Source organism: Hylobates moloch, unplaced genomic scaffold (assembly GCF_009828535.3).
Source record: "Hylobates moloch isolate HMO894 unplaced genomic scaffold, HMol_V3 SCAFFOLD_19, whole genome shotgun sequence".
NCBI lineage: Eukaryota > Metazoa > Chordata > Mammalia > Primates > Hylobatidae > Hylobates > Hylobates moloch.
This window is the reverse complement of record NW_026652294.1, coordinates 30,975,363-30,998,729: the sequence shown is the minus strand read 5'-3', so window position 1 is coordinate 30,998,729 and position 23,367 is coordinate 30,975,363. Positions and strand designations below refer to the sequence as shown.

Below are 23,367 nucleotides of genomic sequence, written 5' to 3'. Positions count from 1 at the left end.
CCATGTCCTGTCCACCCTCCCCACTGAGCTGGTCTGTGGGTGCAGGACCAAGGCGATGCTGTCAAGGCCCACGGCTCAGCCCTCCCTGCACAACCAGGCTGGCCTGGGCCGGGATCTGTGGGCACCGTGTCCCTCTCCTGGACGTGGGAATGCTGGGCACGTGGGCATGCAGGCTGGGGAGGTGTCCTGAGTTAGGTGAGCATGAAGAACTGCTACTTTTTTTTTTTGAGACGGAATCTTCCTGTCACCCATGCTGCTGGAGTGCAGTGGTGCGACCTTGGCTCACTGCAACCTCCGCCTTCTGGGTTCCAGCGATTCTCCTGCCTCAGCCTCCTGAGTAGCTGGGATTACAGGTGCGCACCACCATGCCCGGCTAATTTTTGTATTTTTAGTAGAGACAGGGTGTCACCATATTGGTCAGGCTGGTCTCAAACTCCTGACTTCATGATCCACCCACCTTGGCCTCCCAAAGTGCTGGGATTACAGGTGTGAGCCACCACACCCGGCCGAACTGTGCCTTTTATTTTCTGCTTTGTTGCTTTGACCTCTGGGGCCTTGCTGGCCCTGGTGAGACTGCCTCTCCTAAGGCCCACCGATTTGTCAGCAAACAACTTCCTGTGCAAGCTCCTGCGTCCAGGGCCTACATTCCCTCCAGGCCTCCTCTGTGGGCTCTCACACCCTAGGCCCTGTCCCCCTGCTCTTGTCACCCTGGGCTATGTACCCGGCAGCCAGGAACAGCCCCTGCCCAGCACCCACCAGGGTGTCCACTCTGGAGTCCCGAGCCTGCGGCCCCACCCTGCCCATTCCTTTGGTGGAGCCACAGTGAAGGCTCTGCCCACGCTTCCCCCGATTGCCTATGTCTGCGACGACCTCGGTGCCCTCCTGCGTGGCCCTGGGTGGCACAGGGTGCCCCTCCTTTGGGGATCTGACTAAATTTTTTTATTTTTTTTAGAGACAAGGTCTCATGGTGTCACCCAGGCTGGAGTGCAGTCGCACAATCACGGCTCACTGCAGCCTCGAATCCCGTCCTCAAGCGATCCTCCCACCTTAGCCTCCCAAAGTACTGGGATGACAGGCATACGCTCCGGAACCTGGCCCAGCTCTTTTGATGGTAAGAGGCCTCGCCAGCCCAGAAGAATATAAAAACCTCCGTTTTAACATGGAGGGCGGGATGCACCCTCCAGCTTCTGTCCCCGTGTGTCTCACGCCAGGCCCTGCCTGTGGGGGCCACACCCTGGATAGACCCTTCCTCTTTACTCCTGGGAACCTGGGGAGCCCTGCCCTGCCGGCTCAGGGCTGCTCCAGGAGGGGCCTGGCGATGGGGCTCCCAGGAAGCCCAGGCCAGGTGGCAGGTGGGTCCACTCTGATCTCAGCCGAGCCCACCATTGCAATTAGTGGCCTACACTCCCAACCCCACTCCAGCCCCCATGGGGTTCTGGCCTAGCTGCCCAGCCACCTGTCTTCAAGGAGCCTCTGTTCAGACTCTCAGGGTCACCTGCCGGGGTCTACAGGGCATGTGGCTCCATGGTGCACCCACGGGACCAGCCTTGTTCCATGGAGTCCTGGGCCCAGCAAAGGCGCCTGCTCAGGACCTCTGTGTTGTTTTGAGCATCCCAGACCACACTGAGGGCGCCTCCTCCAGGAAGCCTTCCTGGATCCTGCCAGCTCTCTGTTCTCCTACAGGGTGCCTCACACTCCCCCTCCTCGCTCCGCTGCAGGAGCAGGAAGACTAAGGGGGTCGTGCATTCGTCTCCCGAGCCTGTGTGCCCCAGGGCTTCAGGCCACAGCTGAATCGCCTCCGTGCCCACAGCCCGAGTCCAGGGCATGTCCCGCTCCAAGTGTGACACCCACTGTGGGTGCAGAGGGGACCCTCATCACGCTTCTGAAGGCGGCCCCTGCCCCACGTCCCCCAGCACCCCCACTCATGGTGCCGAGTCAGGGGACGGGCGTGGAGGGAGGCGAAGTCCCCGGCGGAGAACAGGTGATTATCAGAATAATATTTATTGATATGCTCGGTGCTACCTTGTTAATTCTGCATCACATGGCCTCCATGGCCGAGGTATTCGGGGTGGGACCAGCCGGGTGCCGGCCGGGGCTCCCACAGGAAGCCATGTGGCCTCAGCCACGGCAGGGAGCCCGGGTGGGGGACGTGCTTATTGCGTTGGGCTCCTCCACTCCTCATACATGGGCCATACGCTGGCGCGCACTCACGCACTCACCCGCCTGCTCACACACCCTCCCACCCAGGCTGGCACCACATCCTCTGTCCGCACGCACACATGTGCACACTCATACATACACACCCGCTCACTCACGCCCACCTCTGTTCATGCCCATTCACACACACACCATCCTGCTTTAAACCCATCCTGTCTCCTGATGATAAATATGCTTGTTCGGTACAGCAGTCTTAGTAAAATAAAATGTACGTCAGGCGACAAGGAGAAAGTGCACATTGATCTTTGACCCGAGGGTGGACCTTGGTCCCTCCCACCCGAGGGCATCAAGTCCCTGCACGGGGTGACCCCTGAGCATGTGATCCCATGGGCGTGGCCACCCCACTGGTGGGACTGGCCCCACCTTCCTCTTCCCTGGCTCTGGGCTGGGGGAGCTGGGCTGGGGGAGTTGGGCTGTCTCGCCACAGCCCGAGGCCAGGACGAAATGGACTAAAAAAATAAACTCTTCACCTCAGGGCCCCCACCCATGGCTGGGCACCTGATGCAGGAGCATGGGAGGCGGGCTTCAGCCGTCCTGGCCACTGGCTCCATGGGCCACCTTTCCCCACCCCAGCCAGTGCCTGGCGATGCCGTCCGGGCGGGTTCCCCTGTCGAACGCGTGGGGGTGAGGGCCCCAGGCATGCGGACAGAGGTTGGGGATGCAGGCAGTGCGGGCGAAGCAGAGGCCACGTCCGCGCAGGGCTGGCGTCCACAGGGAGGCCGGCCAGGCCACGCCACACTCACGCAGAGGGGCTCTCGGCGGCCTGGGCGGTGCCATCCCTCAAAACTCCACAGTACTCACGACCGTTCTCGGCTCGTCGAAGGTGGCGATGAGGATCTGCTGTGGGGCAGGGATGGCGATGAGGTCCCCCACGTCCTGCGGCAGGCGGGGGCCCCCTTCCTCCTCCTCCCGGGCCTCGTACAGCGTGTTGATGTGCAGCAGCGGGTGTGTGGCGTTTCGGCTCAGGATGGCAAGGGGCTCCGCCTTGCCCAGGCTGGCTGGTGTCAGAGGGGCCACAGCAGGGGCGGTGGGAGGTGAGCGGACGTGGAACGGGCCCCCCGAGGGAAGCCCTGCCCGGGCTGGCTCTGCGGGGTACGGGATTTCCTTCTCGGGGAGCGGAGCATCTGCAAACAGCCAAGAGCACAGACATCTCACACCATCCGCCGCTGCGCCCCTGCCAGCGCCCACCCAGTGCAGGCTGGCGGGGGAGCAGGGCTCAGGGCTCTGAAGCGCCCTGGAGACGCTGGGCCTGGACGCCCCTGCACACAGCAGTTGGCCTGGGAACACCCCCCGCCCCACTGTCCTGGAGCCGCAGTGCCGTCGGTGGAATTTCCTCACCCGAGGAACTTGGCTCCACCACGCACGCGGAGCTCCAGGGAGTTGACCAGGAGCACGTCCCTCCCAGCCTGCATCCTCCCCACCTGCCTCCCGGGGGGTCTCCAGGGCCCTGCCTGGCCTGAGGCTCACCTTGACAGTGAGTCCGTTTGATGGAGCCGGTTCAAACCTCGGCCTCCTCCCTTCCCCCTTTCAGGGGGCCTCAAGCCAGGCCCCCTCCCTTCCCTAGCGCCCTGGGCAGGCTCCCGTGGGCCGCTGTGGCTGTGGGCGCCTCTCCCATCCTCCGTCCCCCGTCCCTCGTCTCCGGCCCGGCCCCTACCTTTGGTGGGCGCCGGGGCCAGGCCCAGCCCACAGTCCTCCGCCTGGGACAGGAAACCCCCCTCCTGGCTCCGGGAGGCGGGCAGGGCGGCGGGCACTGCCTCGGGCTTGGCCTTCTTGGTGCCGAGGATGTAGGGGTGGACGTCCAGGGAGAAGTGGCGCGCGTGCTTCTTGTCGGGTGCGGGCGGCGGGGCGGGGGCGGGGACAGGGCCCGGCCCCGGGTCGCCCCCTCCGCTCTTGTAGTGGTGGGCGGAGCGGTCCAGCGGCGCGATCAGCGTGTCCGTGGCCGTCTTCCTGCGCGCGGGCTTCGGCTTCTCCGCCTTGCTGTTCTCCACGCGCATGATGGCCAGCGGCTCCTTGAAGGGCTGCGGCAGCGGGTTGCTGGTGGGGATCCACTTCATCTTCTTGCGCGGCCGCTTGACCACGGGCGGCTCGGCGGCGCCGTCGGGCTCCGCGGGGTTGGCGCTGGGGTCCACGGTCTGCACCCCCGAGTCGCGCACCGTGGGGGTGGCGTCGTGGTTGGACTGCGCCAGCGCCGCCAGCAGCTGCCGGACCACGTTGTCGTACATGAGGTCGCTCTCGTTGGTGATGAAGTCCAGCCGGTTGAGCGACTTGATGTGGTCACGGTTCTCGTTGCAGAACATGGCCAGGATGTTGATGTCGCAGAACTGCGAGCGGCGCCACTGCCGGCGCGTCTTGATGCCCACCTTGTGCAGCTTGTCGAAGATGAAGTTGCTCTTGCGGAAGATGAAGAGGTGGATGAGGTTGACGAGGATGATGAGGTTCATGACGCACAGCAGCACGATGTCCACGCCCGCGATGATGCGCTGTAGCTGCACGGACGGGAGCTTGCAGCTCACGCGCACCGCGGGCCCCGCACCTGCCGCCCCGTCCGGGGACGCGCCCAGCGCACAGGTGAACTCGTTCTGCTTCTGCGTGGCGTAGTAGGTGCACAGGTAGGAGATGGGCACGGCGCTCAGCAGCAGGATCAGCACGTGCCGCGCCAGGTACAGCTTGGCCAGGAAGTTGCTGCGGCCGCGGCGCTCCAGGTACTTCTCGAACAGGTTCTGCTCCGGGCTCTTCTCCTTCTCCGCGTTCTCGATGATCTCGCGCTTCTCGCGCTCCGTGATGCCCGGGCCCTTGGACTGGATCTGCTTCTCGATCTTGGGCGCGCGGCCCTCGGCCGCCCGGTGGTAACAGTTGTCAATCTCCTGCAGCAGGAAGTTGAGCTCGGAGGTGAGGCGCGTGGAGGCCAGGAATTCCCAGCCCAGCGCGGGCACGTACATGATGGCGGCGAAGGCCAGCAGCGCGTAGGGCAGGAACTTGTGCTCAAACAGCGACGGCCACAGGCTGGCGTCCACGCCGGGCAGCGCGTCCCGCAGCTCCGTCCAGCAGTAGCCGCGGGCGTACAGCGCCTGGTCGCGCGTGAAGTTGTGCGGGGTGTAACAGTAAATGGGTTCCTCTGGGGGCAAAGAGGAGACACGGGCTGGGGCGGGGAGGCGGCACGGGCTGGGCTGAAGAAACCGGGCTGGACCTGACCACGTCCCTGCCGAACCCCTCCCAGGAGCCTCTCCAGCCTCCTCCCACGCAGCACCTGCGGTTCCCCAGATGAACCCCACCCCCTCCCCCCACCACGGTGGTGTGGGGGTCCCGCCCTGACTACCCCCACGAGGTCAGCTGCGGGGCACCTGCAGGTGGAAGCCACGACCGCCTGCAAAACCACCTGAGCCATGCGCCTCTCCAGATGTCACAAAGCCTGTGTGCACAAGGGGAAACCAAATCCCAGAGAGGGCCAAGGCAGGCCGGGACTCCCAGCCAGAGTCTCTCTTCTATCCACACAGCCAGACTCAAACCTGGTCCCAGCCACAGGCCATGTACAGCCCGGAGCTCTCCTGGGAGGAAGGCGGTTGGCTCAGGTGCTGCTAGCTGGCAGGGTGGTTTCCACAGCACTGGGAAGGCAGCGTGGGCTCTGCCCACCCTTGAGGGTGAGGGGCACCTCCCTAAGACCCACTGCTCTGGGGACTGGCCAGCCTGGGGACCCCAGACACCAGATGGGGCTGGTTGGGAATGTCACCAGCTGGACTGTGGTATCTGCTGCTAAAATTGAAGAGGGAGTCCCTTGAACTGCAGGCAAATGGTTGTTACTGAACTCTGTGTTTTCCCTCAAGAGCCTGTCTGGCTGCAGGTGACAATGACACGAACGGCAGTGAAAGCGTTCAGGACACTCGTGCCTTGGCCGTGTGGGGTCTGAGCGGCTGGGATCTTGCTAACGTTTCCCAGGAAGGCTCAGAGCCTGGGGGCCTCCAGCCACCGTGCAGTCTGTCCAGGCTGAGCCCTTCACACAGCACAGGCGCCAGGGCCCACACCAGCCTCAGCCTTGTCTCCCAGCCCCAAAGAGCAGCCCCAGGGCAGGGCCCACATCAGCACAATCCCCTCCCCACAGACCAGAAGCAACAGGGACAGGCCTGTCCGTCTGTGCCGAGGCCTGAATTAGGGACGGAAAGCAAGGCGGATTAGAGACTCTGCCCACTCTGGGAATTCACTGTTGATGCCCCACAGGGGCCCAGGGGCTGGGCACCTCCAGCCCTGAACCCGGCTCAGCAACGAGCCCCTCAGACCCCACACGGAGCTCCTGGCTGCCATCATCACCACTGAGGCACATCTACCAGTCCCGACAGCCTGCTCAGGGAGGGTTCCCATGAGTCATCAGATCCCCCTGAGGGTCCTGGGGACTCTGGAGAGTTTGGGAGGGAGCCTGGGAAGAGGCAGGAAAAGCTGGGACCTGAGGCCCGAGTCCTCGGTGGGGACATCGAGCTGGAGATGAGCTGGGCTCAGAGAAGAGCAAACCGGACAAGGCAAAGGAATCCACTCTCTTGGTTGAGAAAATGGCATATTTTATTTACTTATGTTTTGTCCTCACAGCCAATCCCAGGAGCCAGAGAAGAGCGTCCACCCTGGGGAAGAGAACAGGGACAGGTTTGTGTCCCGTCCTGAGCTGGGCCCATCCCTGGCAGCCACCCTTGCTGGGCATGCGTGGCCAACATGGGTGGGGAGAGGCCCCAGAACCCTTGGCCCAGACTCCAGTGGGGCTGCAGGGAGACGGGAAGGAGGGCTCCTTGGCTCTGGGGCAGGGGCAGCCTGGCCTCCTCCAAGGTGGATGAAAGCAGGGGCCCCACACCAGGCCACATGTCTGGCGAGCTGCCCGCACTGTGCGGAGCCCCACTTGGACCCGAACTCCTCACGCCTGTCACTGTCTCCCTGCCGGATGGCGGCAGCAAGGGGAAGACAAGTCCTGCTTGCCACTCTGACCTCAGTTTCCTTATCTGCTCAACCAAGGGTACTGCCCTGACTCACTGCAGGTGAGCGGCCCGGCCATTTGGGGGCCTCAAGGCGTATCCAGCAAGACTTCCCTCCTCCCTGGACCCGCCGCACCTGCAGGGTGCAGGGTGCTCCTGGCAGCCTCAGCAGGTCCTGACGGACTCAAAGCTTTGCTGGCAGCCGGGCCTCTCCCGGTGGATGCTGCCACAGCTTCTAGCAGGGGCTGCCAGGGCCGGGGGTGCTGGCCTGACTCGGGGTGGGGCAGCAGAGAGGGGCTGCTGAGCCCAAATCCATGGGCCCATCCCACACGCAGTGACTGCTACGGGTCCTCTGTCTGAGGCCCTCCTCTGGGACTTCCCAGGGACAGTGGGACCCTGCCTGGGCCAGTGCAGGTGTCCAAACGGGAGGCAGGAAGGCCTGGCCCATCTGACAGGGCAGATAGAGCCGCCGCCAGGGGCCCGTTTCTTGGAAGACACTGCTGTGTGGATCCCGGCCACGCCAGCTATGCCCCAAGAGAGGACACTGGCTTCCCAGCTAAGGAGCCTGTCACCCAGCCCTCAGAGCCCCAGTGACAATATCAGAGTTGGCAGCCAGGGGCCTGGTGCTGCCTGGAGCACCTCTGAGCGGGTGTCTGAACGCACCCCAACACGGCCCATATTCCCATATTCAGAATGCTGTCCCCAGGGCCCGAGGCTAAAGCCCAGCCCCCCCGGCCCTCCCCCAGTCCTGCCCTTCCTCGGTCCTGCCATCCCCAAGCTCGTCTCCAGCCCACCCCTGCGATCTGGCCTGCACATGGCCCCAAGGTGCCCCCCAAGGGTGAAGCTGGGTCCCTCCCAACAGCCCTTCCCACCCCTGTCCTCCCACCTGGGGAGTGGGGACGCCTGTCCAGGACACCCTGGCTCTGCGCAGGCTCTCCTGCCTGCTGGCCAAACCCTGTCTGGTCACCCCAGACCACTGCCGCATCCTGGAAGCCCTCAGCCGAGGCCAGGCCCTGGCCCTTCCCCAACTCCCCTGGCCTTACAGACCTGCACACGGGGTCTGCAGTGAGCAGAATCATGGCCCCCAAAGATGCCACGTCCCAACCCTAGAGCCTGTGGCGGTGTCACGTTTCCCGGTTCACGAGGACTTTGCAGACATGCCTGGGTGGGGGCCTTGGTGGTGGCAATTGCAGGGTTCTTCTAAGACAGTCAGAGTCAGGGAGATGTGAGGACAGAAGCGGGGGTGGGAGAGAGGACGCCACGCAGCCGGCTCTGAGGACGCAGGAAGGGCTGCAAGGCCAGGAATGTGGAGGCCTCTGGAGGCCGGAGAAGGCAGAAAGCAGGTTCCCCACTGGAGCCAGCCCTGCTGACACCTTCATTTTAGCCCCATGAGACTCGCATCTGGTTTCTGACTTGTAGGTTTGCTCCAGCAGCCACAGGAAGCTAATCCTGGCGGTGGCTGCGCACCTGCTACATTCTCCAGTCTCTGCAGGCTGAGGGGGGCCGAGACCCTTCCCCAGCCCACCTTGGAGACCCTGGAACTTGGCCCCCAACCTTCGAGGGTACCGCATCCTGAGACAGCGGCTGGCCACACGGGCCCTCAGGCCCAACCCTGCCCTGCGGCATCAGGGGCTGCGCTCGGCCCTCCAAGGATGCTGAAGCCAAAAAGAGGAACCAGCCCATAGGCTCCTGGGAGGGTGCTCGGGGGTAGAGCACTCGCTTCCTTTCCATTTTAAAGAAGAAAGTTGGGCCGAGTGTAGTAGTTCACGCCTGTAATCCCAGCACTTTGGGAGGCCAAGGTGGGCGGATCACCTGAGGTCAAGAGTTTGAGACCAGCCTGGCCAACATGGCAAAACCCCGTCTCTACTAAAAATACAAAAAATGGGTTGGGCGCGGTGGCTCACGCCTGTAATCCCAGCACTTTGGGAGGCCGAGGTGGGCGGATCACGAGGTCAGGAGATCGAGACCATCCTGGCTAACACGGTGAAACCCCGTCTCTACTAAAAATACAAAAAATTAGCTAGGCGTGGTGGCAGGCGCCTGTAGTCCCAGCTACTTGGGAAGCTAAGGCAGGAGAATCGCTTGAACCCGGGAGGCAAAGGTTGCAGTGAGCCGACATCGCACCACTGCACTCCAGCCTGGGTGACAGAGCGAGACTTTGTCTCAAAAAATAAAAAAAGAGGTGGGGAACAAAAAAGAAAAGGGCACAGTGGCTCACGCCTGTAGTCCCAGCAATTTGAGAAGCTGAGATGGGAGGATCACTTGAGCCCAAGAGTTTGAGACCAGCCTGGGGAACATGGCACAAAAATTAGCTGGGTGTGGTGTCGGATGCCTGTGGTCCCAGCTACTGGGGGCTTGGGGCTGAGGCAGGAGGAACACCTGAGCCCGAGAGGTGGAGGTTGCAGATCGCACCACTGCACTCCAGCCTGGGCCAAGACCCTGTCTCAAAAAAAAAAAAAAAAAAAAAAGGAAATTTGGACAGAGACAGGGAGGGAAGAAGCCCATGAGAAAACAGAGGCAGAGACTGCTGGCAGGGCCACCAGCCAAGGCACCCAAGGATTGCCGGCAGCACCAGAAGCTGAAGAGGCTGGAATATCCCTTTCCTAGAGCCTTGGGAGGGAGCAGGGCCCTGCCGACACCTTGATTTTGGACTTTTGGCCTCCGGAACCACGAGAGATAAATGTCTGCTGTTTGAAACTGCCTAGTTTGTGGTACTTTGTTGCTACAAACACAGAGAACACACATGGTACCTGGACACGCTGGGCCTGCCCCAAGGCCCCACCACATGCCTGGGCTCCCTGCTCTGCAGAGTGTGCTGTGCGCCCACCCCAGGGGTCATCTAATCCCCGGTGTCTGGGCTCCAGTGTCCAAGAGGAGACCAGCAGAGGCCTCCTCTGCCCCTGGGTGGGATCAGACAGCCTGGCCAATGTCCACCCTCAGGTCTGGCATCTCCAGGCCACAGGGACTCCTTAAGGCAAGGCACCTGGGAGATTTGGGAAGCGCCAGTGCTGAGGCAGGGTCTGCTGAGGTTTGGAGGCTGCAAAAGAGAGCGCCCCAAGGTCCCAACACCCCTCCTCGCTGCAGACTAGCACCTCTGGGCCACACAGGCCAGGAGACCCTGATCCCCCTTGCCTTGGCCCAGATCCCAGGGGAGGAAGTTCTCGGCTCCACCTGTCTCACTCCACTCCTTGGGGAAGGCAGAGGCACCAGGACCCCACCCCGCAGAGGCTCACAGGTAGGCTGGCTGCTCTGTCCATCTTCCTGCCTCGCCTGGGTGGCTTCAGGTGCCCCCACAGGTCCTGATCTAACCAGCCCGGGGCCCTGCCCTGGTCCAGCCCCCATCTCCCTGCAGGAGCTCCAGGCTCCCTGCTCTGACACGTGGCCCTGCCCCATGCTAGCCCCCTGCGTCAAACCTTGGGAGGCCCCCAGTGCTCCCGGAGAGGCCTCGCCCCGCCTGAGGGGTGGAGGGCCTGGGCCTCTCAGAGAATCTCTGCCCTCCTTCCACCCAAGTCCAGCCTGGGAACCCTGCCCGGCAGCTCCACCAGCCCCTGTAATCAGCTCTCTGCTGTCAACACCCATCCCGGCCTTTCCTGGTCCCCACCTGGCCAACCCGCATCCCCTAAGGCGTTGCTTGTGACATTCTCCAAACCAGACCCTGTGTCTCATGACATTTGGGACCCCCGGGTCCAGACAGGCCTAGTTCCACCCGCGGCCGTGGGCGGACGAATGGAAGGAAGAACAACAATAAAATAGAGACGAGGGGTCTGGGCAACCAGCGACCAGCGACACCTGCTAGGATGGGGGCGGCTGTGGAAGGTGCCTGGGACGCCGCGGACGCAGCCAGGCCACGGTGGGCGCGGCTGGACGGAGCCGCCGGGGACGCGGGAAGCGCCAGCTCCCGGACACCTGCGGACATCTCCCTGCCCGCGCCCCGCGCCCCGGCCGCCGGCCTCACCTGCGAAGTTCTTGGTGAAGACCAGGGTGACCAGCAGGATGGGCACCAGCACGGTGCCGATGGTGACCACGCGGTCGAACGGCAGCTCCAGCTTCAGCTGCAGAAGCAGCGCGGCCAGCGCGCCCGCCTTGTCGTCCTGCGCGCCCGGCAGGATCAGCTCCCGCAGCTTCTCTCCCGCCAGCAGCGCGGTCGCCATGTCCGCCGACTGCTCCAGGAGGTGGTGCATGGGGGGCGGGGGGGCGCGGCCCGGCGGGGGGCGCGGGCGGGGCGGGGGGCACGGGGCGGGGCCCGGCGGGGCAGGGGGGGGATCAGGGGGGGGCGGAGGGGGGGGGGGGATGGGGGCCGGGGGGGGTAGGTTTAGGGAGCCGGACCGACGGGGTCCGGGGATCGGAGGAGCCCCGGCGGGACGGGGTGGCGGGCGGACCCCGGTGGGTTTTGGGGGTCCGCCCCCCGGGGTCAGGGTCCGGGGGCCGGGCCAGGGGGGTGGGGGACAGACCCCCCCCTTCGCGGCCCGGCCCCCGCCTGGTCCCTCGGCGGGGGGGGCGGGGGATCCCGGGGACGGGCGGCGGGTGTGTCCTGCCTGGGGCCGGCAAGGGGGCTGTTTACCTGCGGCGACTCCGCGGCGTGGCTCCGCCCCCACCCCGCCCCCCGCCACGCAGATGTGGCGCGGGCGATGACTTTGCAGAAAATATTTAAATGAAATGAAATGAATGAGTAATGACCGGTCCCTCTTCCTGGGAACGCGGGGTGGCTGGGTGGGGGCTGCCCCGGCCCGCGGGAGGGTGGGCAGGGGTGGGGGCGGCCCTGCGGGGCTCCGGGCCGGGGCGGCGGCGCCGCTCGGTGGCGACGTGAGGACTGGGCACGCGCCGAGGCTGCCCCCGTCGCACCGCAGGGCCCTTCGCCCAGCCCAGGGCGCAGAGGGGGCTTCCTCGCCTGGGCCCCCCACCTGCCCCGGCCGTGCCCCAATGTGGGCCCGGAGGTTCCCGCGCTCCTGGGGTGCTGCGGCCACGGGCGGGGAGGCCGGCGCCCTCTTCTCCGGGCTCGGGCGCCCGTGCGCAGACAATGAGGGCCTCTCCCCGCCCCACACCCTCCACTGCAGCCCCGGCCCCACCCGAACCCCCCACCCAGTCCCCCCAGTCCCGCCGCCGTGACCCCATCACCCCTGCTCCTGCAGCCGGCACCTCCTTCCCCCACGCCCCATCCCGTCCCCTGTTCCACAGCCGTTCCCGGGGCCTGTGCCAGCTTAGGGGGTCCCCGCCGCCTCCCTGACCTTCATTCCCTCTGCTCCCCACAGCCCCGCCCTCCGTCCTGTTGTCCCTCGGGGAGCCGGGGGTCTGGCTTCAGACGCGGGCGCATCCCGCGTGGTCCCTGCCACAGGGCCCTCTTCGAGGCAGCGGTTTTCCCTCGTGCAGGTCCCCTTCCCACTATACCAGGACGTACGTGCACGATCTTTCATATAAAAGATTTAGCGTGGAGTTTTAAGTTCATTCAATAATTCATTCCAAAAATGTATTTTGAGCCCGTGTTCACAGGCCCGGCCGCTGCTGTGAGCAAACCAGGAGGTCCGCCTGCCTCCCTGGGCTGCAGAGGGGATGTGTGTCTGCTTTGAGCTTTCACGCTGTCTGCGTTTTTAAAGATCCTTGCATGTTTCTGAGGGATGCCAGCCCATGGCTTCCAGCAAACTTCATCCTGAGGCAGGCAGTTCAGCTACATCCAATCCCAGCACCCAACCACCCAGTCACCCCAGATAAACCCAGTCACCCCAAATAACCCAGGCACCTCCAGATAAATCACCCCTAGCAGATAACCTAGTCACCCGACAACCCAGGCACCCCAGATAAACCAACTCACCCCTAGATAACAGTCACCACTACCAGATAGTCACTGCCAGATAAACCAGTCACCTCCCAAATAACCCAGTCACCTCTCACATAACCTATTCACCCGATAACTCAGTCACCCCCAGATAACCCAGTCATCCCAGATAAAATAATCATCCCCAAATAACCAAGTCACCCTTCAGGTAACCAGATAAACCAGTCATCTCCTAGATAACCCAGGCATCCCTCAGATAACCCAGGCATCCCTCAGATAACCCATCCCATATAACCCAGTCACCCCCAGATAACCGTCACCCCAGAGAACCCAGCCACCCCTCACATAACCGCCCCCGACAACTCAGTCACTCCCAGATAACCCAGTGCAGTGAGTTCCAACCCCTCTGAGCGCCCCGAGTGTGGCTGCTGGGTGGGTGCCTTTGTTTTTCAGATGTACTTTCTGCTTTCGCATGGGTGCCTCTCCATGCTTTCCAGAAGTGCCGGGCCAGTCCACGCTCTCACCATCCCTGTCTTCTTTCCAGCTCTCAGCCCTATCCACCTTCTAGTATCTGCCATTCTGGGGTGGGGGGTGGGGGGGTGGGGGGGGTGTAGCTTCCAGGTGCTTTGCGTTTCATTTCTAGCGGTTTGTGTGCATGGTCTGTTCAAACCCTGAGCGCTGCATCACTGGTCAGAGCTCACTGTAACCCTGAACTCCTGCGCTCAAGCAATCCCCCAACCTTGAGCCCCCAAGTAGCTGACATTATAGATGCATGCCACCACGCCTGGCTTTTTAAAATTGTTACTATTATTATTATTTTTTTGAGACAGAGTCTTGCTCTGTTGCCCAGGCTGGAGTGCAGTGGCACCATCTCAGCTCACTGCAAGCTCCATCCCCGGGATTCACATCATTCTCCTGCCTCAGCCTCCCAAGTAGCTGGGACTACAGGCGCCTGCCACCACGCCCAGCTAATTTTTTTTTTTTTTTTTTTTTAGTAGAGACGGGGTTTCACCGTGTTAGCCAGGATGGTCTTGATCTCCTGACCTCGTGATCCACCCACCTCAGTCTCCCAAAGTGCTGGGATTACAGGCGTGAGCCACCGCACCCAGCAATTGTTACTATTATTTTTTGAGACAAGGTCTCACTCTGTTGCCCAAGCTGGAGTGCAGTGGTGGGATCTTGGCTCACTGCAACCTCCGTCTCCTGGGCTCAAGGGATCCTCCCACCTCAGCTTCCTGAGTAGCTGGGACTGCAGGCGTGCACCACCACACCTGGCTAATTTTTTTGATAGAGATGGGGTTTTGCCACGTTGCCTAGGTTGGTCTCGAATTCTTGGGCTCAAGTGATCCTCCTGCCTCAGCCTCCCAAAGTGTTGGGATTACAGGCATAAGCCACTGCACCTGGCCTTAAAATTTTTTTATCTGTAGAAATGGGGTCTCTCTATATTGCCCAGGATGGTCTCAAACTCCTGATCCCCCCACCACCCCCCCCCCCCCCAACCCGGCCTTGGCCTCCCACAGTGCTGGGATTGCAGGTGTGAGCCACACTGGGATTGCAGGCATGAGCCATGCTGGGATTGGAGACATGAGCCACGCTGGGATTGCAGGCTTGAACCACTGCACCTGCTGCATTTGTTTTGCATGTTGCCCCCCTGCCTGGGGCAGCATCTGGGCCACAGCAGCTTTTCGGTGAACAAGGATGGTTATGAGTGGGTGTGATCTTGCATGCCTGTTGAGCACCACTGGCCAGTCACTGTCTCGCAGAGGAAGAGGTGGGAGCTTGACAAGAACGCCTGTGGCAGAGCCAGGGCCTGGACTCAAAACTCGGCACCTTGGCTGCCATCCTCATTCCAAGTGAGTGGAACGGTGAGCAAAGGTCCGTGATGACACCCTGGCCACCCAGTCTGTTACCCTCCTCAGGAGGATGTGTGGCAGAAGTGAAGGGTCCACCCCTGCAGTCTTCACACTCCAGTGGCCCAGACTGGAGGACAGTCTTCCCAAATCCCGTATTGTGGGAGTAGCTGCTTCTTTCTCTTGGTGATACATTAACATGAGATTTCAACACATGGAAGGATCTTGAAAACGATGAGTACTGTGCAAAGCTTGTATTCCCATCTCTTTAAGCGAACAAGCTTTCTGAGCTTCTATATCCATGAAGATGAAAAACAGGAAAAACAACTGACAACCTGTCTCATTTCCGCCCTAAGTAATATCTTCCCATGATGACATTAACTGTTTGCAAATAAGCCCCATACAGATAATGCATTTCTGGCCAGGTGTGGTGGCTCACGCCTGTAATCCCAGCACATTGGGAGGCTGAGGTGGGCAGATCACTTGAGGTCAGGAGTTCAAGACAAGCCTGGCCAACATGGTGAAACGACGTCTCTACTAAAAATACAAAAACTAGCCAGGCATGGTGGCATACACCTGTAATCCCAGCTACTCAGAAGGCTGAGGCAGGTGAATCACTTGAATCCAGGAGGCGGAGGTTGCAGTGAGCCGAGACTGTGCCACTGCACTCCAGCCTGGGCGACAGAGTGAAACTCCATCTCCAAAAAAAAAAGAGAGCATTTCTAGTTCAATTTTATTTTTATGTTTATTATGAAAATTGGAAATCTACGCGTGTCATTTTGATTGGGTATTTATAATAATCGTAAGAATAACGATCGGCCAGATTGTTCCCATGTTAAGCCTCAGTGCTTTGTATTTTGTCAGGGTGCGCTGAGACTGGTGTTTGGTACGGACAGGCCAGACCATGCCACAGTGACAGATGTCAACAACAGCCCAGGTCGTTTGGCCCCACACACTGCTCACAGGGAGACTGGGGGCTCTGTCCCGCCATCCTCAGCCTGACACATGGCGGCCCTCGCCCCTGGTGTCCAGTGAGGAGTGGGGGGTGAGCTGCCCTCTGCCTTCAGAGCCTTCGCATCAGCGATGTCACTGGCTTTACACACTTGTGGTGGTGAGGGAGGTGGGGGTGAAATCCCGTTCTGTGCCCAGGAGAGGAACAGAAAATATTTGTGATGCCCACACCTTTCAAACCTAACACATTTTGCATTAGGATACAAATATGGGGAGGAGTGGAATAGAAATATGAGTTCAAGAAAAAGAAGAAATAAACTTTCGAGCTGTGAAAGAACAGCTTGCTGGTGTCCTCTAAGTGGCTGATGGTATCAAATTGTAATGGCATTTTTGTTCCACTAGATACACTGAAAAGGAAAATGGCAAGATTTGGCTGGGCGCGGTGGCTCATGCCTGTAATCCCAGCACTTTGGGAGGCCGAGGGAGGTGGATCACGAGGTCAGGAGATCGAGACCATCCTGGCTAACACGGTGAAACTCCGTCGCTACTAAAAATACAGAAAATTAGCCGGGCGCAGTGGCAGGTGCCTGTAGTCCCAGCTACTTGGGAGGCTGAGGCAGGAGAATGGCATGAACCCGGGAGGCGGAGCTTGCAGTGAGCCAACATCATGCCACTGCACTCCAGCCTGAGCAACAGAGGGAGACTCCGTCTCAAAATAATAATAATAATAATAATAATAATAAAATAAATGAAATGGCAAGATTTATAATATGCTGTGACTTACATCATAAGCATGTTTAAAACATGATGAAGAAAAATCTTAGATAACTAAAAAAACGAGGGAAGAGATACACTCCCTTAAGGTTTCATTTAGGGGACTCCAAGCACCAAAGTTTAAGACCTCTGTGTACCAGCCTGGACAACATAGTGAGACCGTCTCTACAAATAATAATAAACAAATCAGCCAGGTGTGATGGCGTACACCTGTAATGTCAGCTACTTGGGAAGCTGAGGTGGGAGGATCACCTGAGGCTGGGAGGTTGAGGATGCAGTGAGCCATGATTGTGCCACTGCACTCCAGCCTGGGCAACAGAGCAAGACCCTGTCTCAAAAAAAGCCCCAAATCCTGTGCAGACGACACCTGCCTGCAGGCCCCACTTGCCTTTGCTTCCCTCGCCTTGCTTTGCAGGGATGCATGGCTGGCAGTGCTGCCTTCCCTGTAGCCTGGGCCCCTCCAGGGCAGCCTCCTCATTGACCTCCTTCTCTTCCCCTCCCTCCCTGTCACCTGACAGCCTCCCTGCCACTCTTGCACCAGCAAACAGGTGCCCCGAGTCCTTTATAGAATGACCCCGCCTGGTCTCCTGCCACCCCGGGCACACGCCAGATCATTGCTGAGGTGTTCCCCAGCTGAGGACACCTGCCCAGCCTCAACACTGGCTCCCCACGTCTCTGCCCAAGAGCACTCCCTCAGGTGTGGACCCCACACCTGCTTCTTGCGTCTCTCCCACCTGCCAGGACATCCAGGTCACTGAGCCCAGAGAGGTGGCCTCTCAGTGTCAGGGCTGACCCCACTGCTCCCCTCACCTGGGTCAGAAAAGTCCCCAGCCTCCCTGGGGGGCATCCCTTCAATTTGGGGTTGACAGGATGGACAGGTCCTTGCCCCAGGACTTCTGCTCTGCAGAGAGAGTCCAGCAAACGCTGGCTGCAGGAGCACTGGGCACAGCGGCCTCCACGCACCCCTTAGCACAGCAATGACAGCTCTGCCTGGAGAAACCCTTCAATTCCTAAACACAACTCATGCAGAAGCCACAGCAGGTGATGCCGCATGCAGTCCTGGGCCCTGACATGACGCCGCCTGTCTGGAAAGTGCTTCCTCCTACATCAAGTACTCCCTGGAGTTGTGACCACAGATCTTAGTGTCACCCACAAATTTAGTAAAGAGACATGATCCCTGGTGTCTTGAGACCTTCAGGAGACAGTGGTTTCTGTTTGCCAGGCAGACGCTACATCTAAGTGGAGACACTGAGCCTTTGTTTCCTGGGAATGAATCATGGGGGAGGGGGTGGGGGGTGGGGAAGGGTGGAGGGCAAGGCTCCCAAACTTTGAGGTGGGCTAAGCCCGCACCCTTTTAGGCAGCTGCTGGTCTGTGTCTCGCTGTGGGGATGGCGGGCATAGGCCAGGTAAGACCCCCCGTAAAGCGGCGTTGGCCTCCTCTGGGGCCCTGGGTGTATGTGGGCGGCATCTCCGAGCCCGGGGGTCCTGTGTTCCAGCCGGGCTGCTGTACTGAGACCCTGCACCAGGCTGAGGACGGTGCGGGGCTCACCCCAAGCGTTCTTCCTGCCACCGCTCTGCTCCTCCTGGCCTGAGGTGCGTTGCCCATCTCCACGTGTTTTATTTCTGGCCCACAGATGTGTTCTAACGACCCCTAAACTCAGTACCCCTAGGGTGCAGGCCTGCACCCAGGAACCCGCCCAGCTGCAAACTCCCAGAAGCACTGGGCCTAGGGCAGGCCTGAGTGCCACCCCCACAACCCTGGCCCCATGTAGAGCCTCAGGCCCTGTGGGCTCTGCATGCCTGGTCCATGGCCCTGGCGCTCTGCTGAGTGGAGCTGGCAGCCTTGCCTGGAGCCTGACACACGGCTAGTTCAGGCGAAGTGGACAGCAAGCCATCTCCAAAAACTGCGCCAGCAGGGCTGAGAGGCCACATGAAACCCTGGTCATCACTGACACGGGCACACATGTTGAGGTGGAAAGGCTGCTGGGGGTCACTCGAGGGTTTACTTCAGGGTAGGCAGCAGTGACTGCCCTGTGGCAGGAACAGGCTGGCATATGCCAAAGTCACGGCAGCAGCAGCTGCGTCCAACCTGGCAGCCCGACACCCACACACGACCCCGCCTGGCTGTGAGACAAGGGCAGGCCACAGGAGCCACGGAGCAGACTGTAACAGCAACGTGGCCAGGCCGAGCACATGGCCTCCCTGCTGTCAGCCACTGCAGATCAGCTGGGCTCCTGATGCTTCTCTGGTCCTGTGGATTCTGGCACCACTGGGTAGGAGGGGTCTGCCACCCCCTCGCCACAGCTGTAGACAGAGGAGAAGCAGATGGCCAGTGAGTCAGGCTCCCACAGTGGGCTGGGAGCAGCACTCTTTTCTCAATGTGGGTTTTACAAGGGGACTTAGTTTACCCTGTTAGCCTATGTGGGAAAGGTGACATGACCCCAAATGTCCAGGAAACAATGGCTGCTGCAGCCCAGGATGAGGTGAGGAAGGTGGCTGGCAGAGGACTAAGGCTGCAGGTGGGTATGTGGATGGGCGTGAGGGGAGCAGGGGAGAGCAGGCTAGAGCACGTTCTAGAGCCAGCCTGTCTTTGAGGAAGACAGCAGAAGCGCTCACTTTTGCAGAGACTGCAGTTCAGGAGGTAAATCGCATCCCAGGTAAACACCGTTCGTAATACTGTATTCCAGCAAAGCACCAAAACAGGGGTCCTGTTGGCAATAACAATTAGCCTGGTGTGAGAGCAAGTGAAGGCCCCATGTCTCCTGGTGCCGCGTACATCTCATCCCGAGTGACCTGGACCCTCCCTCCTTAAGTGATCACAGCCCACCCAGTGCCTGAAAACTCACTCGAACGAGAACATGGGGGTTTCCCAGCACTATCAGCAAAGCTTTGGCTCTGGTGATTGCAACATTAAATCTTTTTGAGTTGGACAAGAAACCCAAAAAATATCGATCATCTTCAAATCTATCTTCATTTGACCGTACCTAAAAGCACACAGAGATGAATGAAAATGGCACTTGAAGTTTTTGGGGGGCACGAAGAGAAACTCTTGATATATGAAAACATTTAAAAATGTTAAATAGCAGAATGACCTCATTTTTGGTTCAAAAAGAAACAGGAGGCCGGGCACGATGGCTCATGCCTGTAATCCTAGCACTTTGGGAGGCCAAGGTGGGAGGATCACGAGGTCAGGAGATCGAGACCATCCTGGCTAACATGGTGAAACCCCGTCTCTACTAATACAAAAAAAAATTAGCCAGGCGTGGTGGCGGGCACCTGTAGTCCCAGCTACTCGGGAGGCTGAGGCAGGAGAATGGCGTGAACCTGGGAGGCGGAGCTTGCAGTGAGCCGAGATAGCACCACTGCACTCCAGCCTGGGTGACAGAGCGAGACGCCATCTCAAAAAAAAAAAAAAAAAAACGAAACAGGAGGAGGGGGGAGGGAGAGAAGGGGGAGGAGGAAGGGCAGCAGAAAGGGGTGGGTCTCATCGGCACTCCATCTGCAGACAGGGAGCCCTCACGCTTGTGGCTGTCTGGACGGCGGGGTCTTAGGGGCTCTCCTGCGGGTACCTGCCCTCCCACTCTCTGCTCCTCAGCTGCCTGTTCTTCCAACTTCGTGTCCCTCCTTCTCCAAGGCATTCACCATGTCTTCCTGGGTCCCTTCTCTTTACTTTCCTGTGTCTTAGTCTTTGAGTATTGTTTTAAAAGACCTTCCCATAGCCACTGCTTAAGATGGCTCCTGGGCCTAGGGAGTCTCCGCCTGCAGCTGCTTCTCTGGGCTGGGAATCGGTCTCTGCCCCTTTAGATCTGAAGCCCCCAGAACCCCCAGGGCAGCAAGCGCCTGACTGGCCATCCCCACGGAGAACAAGGATACCTACGGTTGAAATGATGATGACCAGATACTCTTGTCCTTGAAACTCCTCTACTGATCCAACCTTTATATCCATCAGATCAACGTTACGCAAAAGAATTCGGATTTTCTCCACCTTGAGAACAGATTAAAAGAAACGCTAAAGATAACACCGTATATATCCATTTCTTTTCCTTTTTTTTTTTTTTCCTGAGACAGAGTCTTACTCTGTCACCCAGGCTGGAGTGCAGTGGCGTGATCTCGGCTCACTGCAACCTCTGCCTCCCGGGTTTAAGCAATTCTCCTGCCTCAGCCTCCTGAGCAGCTGGGATTATGGGTGCGTGCCACCACGCCTGGCTAATTTTTTGTATTTTTTAGTAGAGACAGGGTTTCACCATATTGGCTAGGCTGGTCTCGAACTCCTGACCTTGTGATCTGCCTACCTCGGCCTCCCAAAGTGCTGGGATTACAGGCGTGAGCCACCACGCCCGGCATGTACAAATCAATTTCTTTACACATCACAGCGTAAAGCAAATATTGGCCAATGTGCAATATATTTTTTTTAATTCTTTATTGCTTTCTTCTAATCTGAATTGATTAGAACACAAATTGCAGTTTTAGTTAAACTGGGGACGGGGGACAATACTAATTAGGAAAGCCAAGTTTCATGTGGAAAATCCTCCCTCCCCACAAGCACACATCAAGGATGGAGGAAATCCTTCAGGAGAAATGAGATGCGTGTCTGCTGCTTAGAGCTGAGGTGTGTGTCTCAGCAGGATGGCATCTCAGCAGGATGGCACCTACGAGCTGAGGTTAAGACACCAGGACACTGGCTGTGTGATGCTTGGCAACTTACTTGTCTCCACAAACCTTCGTAACATCTGTACCTCCGCGAGAACTAAGCACTCACCTCTCAAGGCCCCGAGGTCAGAAAGAAGGAAACATAACATCTGTGAAGGGCTCTGCGGTCAGCACGCACGCGGTACAGGTGATGTTACTGTGATGGACTAGGGGACCCACCTTTTCTTCTGCATTTTGGGGGTTCTTTCCAAGTTCTGCTTGGTGGTGTGAACACCACAGGGACACATGCTTCACGAACGAAACCTGGTGTTTGGCATGGGAGGCACCCGTGTCCCCACCAGAGCTCCAGGGCCACTGTGAACGTGTGGAGATGCTTCCTGGGACCAGCCCCTGGGGCCTGGGGACGCTAACTCTCCTATAATCACATCACAGAGTCATACGAAATGAGAAGCGTCCCATTCAAATATACCCAAAGTGCCCCCTTTGAGAAACACTGGGTTAAAGCTGGGGGGTGGCAAATGTTTTCCCAAAGGGCCAAATATCAAGGGACATATAAATGTAACCATTTAGAAATGTAAAAACTGTTCTACGCTCCGGCCATAGAAAAGCTGCCAGCTGCCTGGAACTGACCCGTGGATGGCAGTTGGTTGACCTCTCATGTTGAACGACATTCAAGTGCGGTCCTGCTCCTTTAAAAACCTGCTGCTGCTCACAAGGAGCTTGTTCCTGCCTCTGTGGAGCTGCAGGAGCCAAGGAGCAGGGCTGCAGGGACCTCACAGAGCCAGGCGTGCCTGGGCAGGGCATACCTGCTTCCGGTAGGGCGTGATGACGCCAATGTCGCTGGCAGACACCTGACTGGAGATGCTCTGGGCCAGGAGGCAGCAGTAGCGCAGGACCTGGACGGCCTCGGTCGGGTTGAACCACGATGGGCTTTTTCCCTCCCGTACCTCGCTGCCCTGGGTTGGTGAGGAGAGAAAACCTACTTTACTTCATGAATATTCACCAGAAGGCTACAATCCAGGAGCTGAAGTCGGTGCTGGGAATACACACTGAATATGACAGAATAAATCCCTGCTCTGGTGCAGAACTTACATGTGAGCAGGGCAGATGGCATATGTTAAATAATGATGAAATGGCTCACAGTCATGCTAAACGCTACAGAGGAGGACGGGTCACACGAGTCCGACACTCAGGTCTGAACCCCGGAGTGGAGGGCTGGCTGGTATTTCTCATCTTTTTTTTTTTTTTTTTGGATATTAGACCTTTGATATAGCTACTTCTCATCTTGAAAATACTCTTCCTTAGAAAACATTAATGAGATATACTGACATAAAAGACAGACATATAGATCAACAGGGTAGAACGGAGAACCTAGAAATAAACCCTTGCGTATATGGCCAGATGACTTTTGACAAGGGTGCCAGGGCAGTTTTTCAACCAATGCTGCTGGAAAAACTAGAGAGCCACATGAAAAGGATGAACATGGACTCTCACCTGATGCCACCTGGGAACGTAAACTCAAGGTGGATCGAAGATCTAAACCTAAGACCTAAATCCATAAAATTCTTGGAGGAAAATGGAAAAAGCCCCATGACATTGGGTTTGGCAATGATTTCTTGGATACGACTACAAAGCCACTGGCAATAACTAAAAGGGATACGCTGGACTACATCCAAATGGAAAATGTCTGGGCATCAACGGACGCAATCAACAACGTGAAAAGATAATCTGCGGAGGGGGAGAAAACCTTTGCAAATAGTATATAAGAAGTTAATATCCAAAACTACGAGGAAGTCTTAAACTCACTGACAAAAAGCGACCAATTAAATACGGGCAAAGGACCTGAATTCTCCAAAGGAGACATACAAATGGCCAACAGGTACATGAAGAGCTGCTCAATGTCATAAATCATTGGGGAAATGCAAATCAAAACTACAGTGAGCTACACCTCACTCCCACTAAGATGGCTACTATAAAACAACCCAGAAAATAAGTGGTGGTGAGGATGTGGGGAAACTGGAACCCTGTGGCACTGTTGGTGGGGTGTGGAATACTGCAGGTACTGTGGAAAGCAAGATGATGGTTTCTCAAAAAATTAAGACTAGAATTGCCAACGATTCCGCTTCCGGGTATGTACCCATGAGGACTGAAAGCAGGGTCTCAAATAGATATTTGTACACCCGTTGTAGCAGCACTACTCACAATA

At 58.7% G+C, this 23,367-nt stretch overlaps 2 protein-coding genes across 9 annotated transcripts in view; both read right to left on the bottom strand.

Annotated features, from left to right (window-relative positions):
• Positions 1–1,985: 1,985 nt before the first annotated feature.
• On the bottom strand, positions 1,986–11,408 carry PANX2 (pannexin 2). The gene is made up of 3 exons (XM_032138749.2): positions 11,122–11,408; positions 3,872–5,332; positions 1,986–3,341 (listed from the first exon to the last, which is right to left on the bottom strand). Exons 1-3 carry the CDS (start codon positions 11,345–11,347, stop codon positions 2,998–3,000), a joined length of 2,031 nt encoding a protein of 676 aa, XP_031994640.1. The 5' UTR covers positions 11,348–11,408; the 3' UTR covers positions 1,986–2,997.
• A 7,069-nt stretch (positions 11,409–18,477) lies between these two features.
• MOV10L1 (Mov10 like RISC complex RNA helicase 1) overlaps positions 18,478–23,367 on the bottom strand; it is a 71,908-nt gene continuing 67,018 nt past the window's right edge. For 5 of the 8 annotated variants that reach the window (XM_032138606.2, XM_058431647.1, XM_058431648.1 and 2 more), the window contains 5 exons: positions 21,968–22,117; positions 20,389–20,496; positions 19,358–19,495; positions 19,128–19,219; positions 18,478–18,815 (listed from right to left, as the gene is read on the bottom strand). In XM_032138606.2, the coding sequence (XP_031994497.1) occupies positions 18,734–18,815; positions 19,128–19,219; positions 19,358–19,495; positions 20,389–20,496; positions 21,968–22,117 (570 nt within the window). In that variant the 3' untranslated portion in view covers positions 18,478–18,733. Of the gene's footprint in view, positions 18,816–19,127; positions 19,220–19,357; positions 19,496–20,388; positions 20,497–20,902; positions 22,118–23,367 lie in introns of those variants that run through there. The other 3 variants (XM_032138607.2, XM_058431650.1, XM_058431652.1) reach the window with 2 other exon arrangements.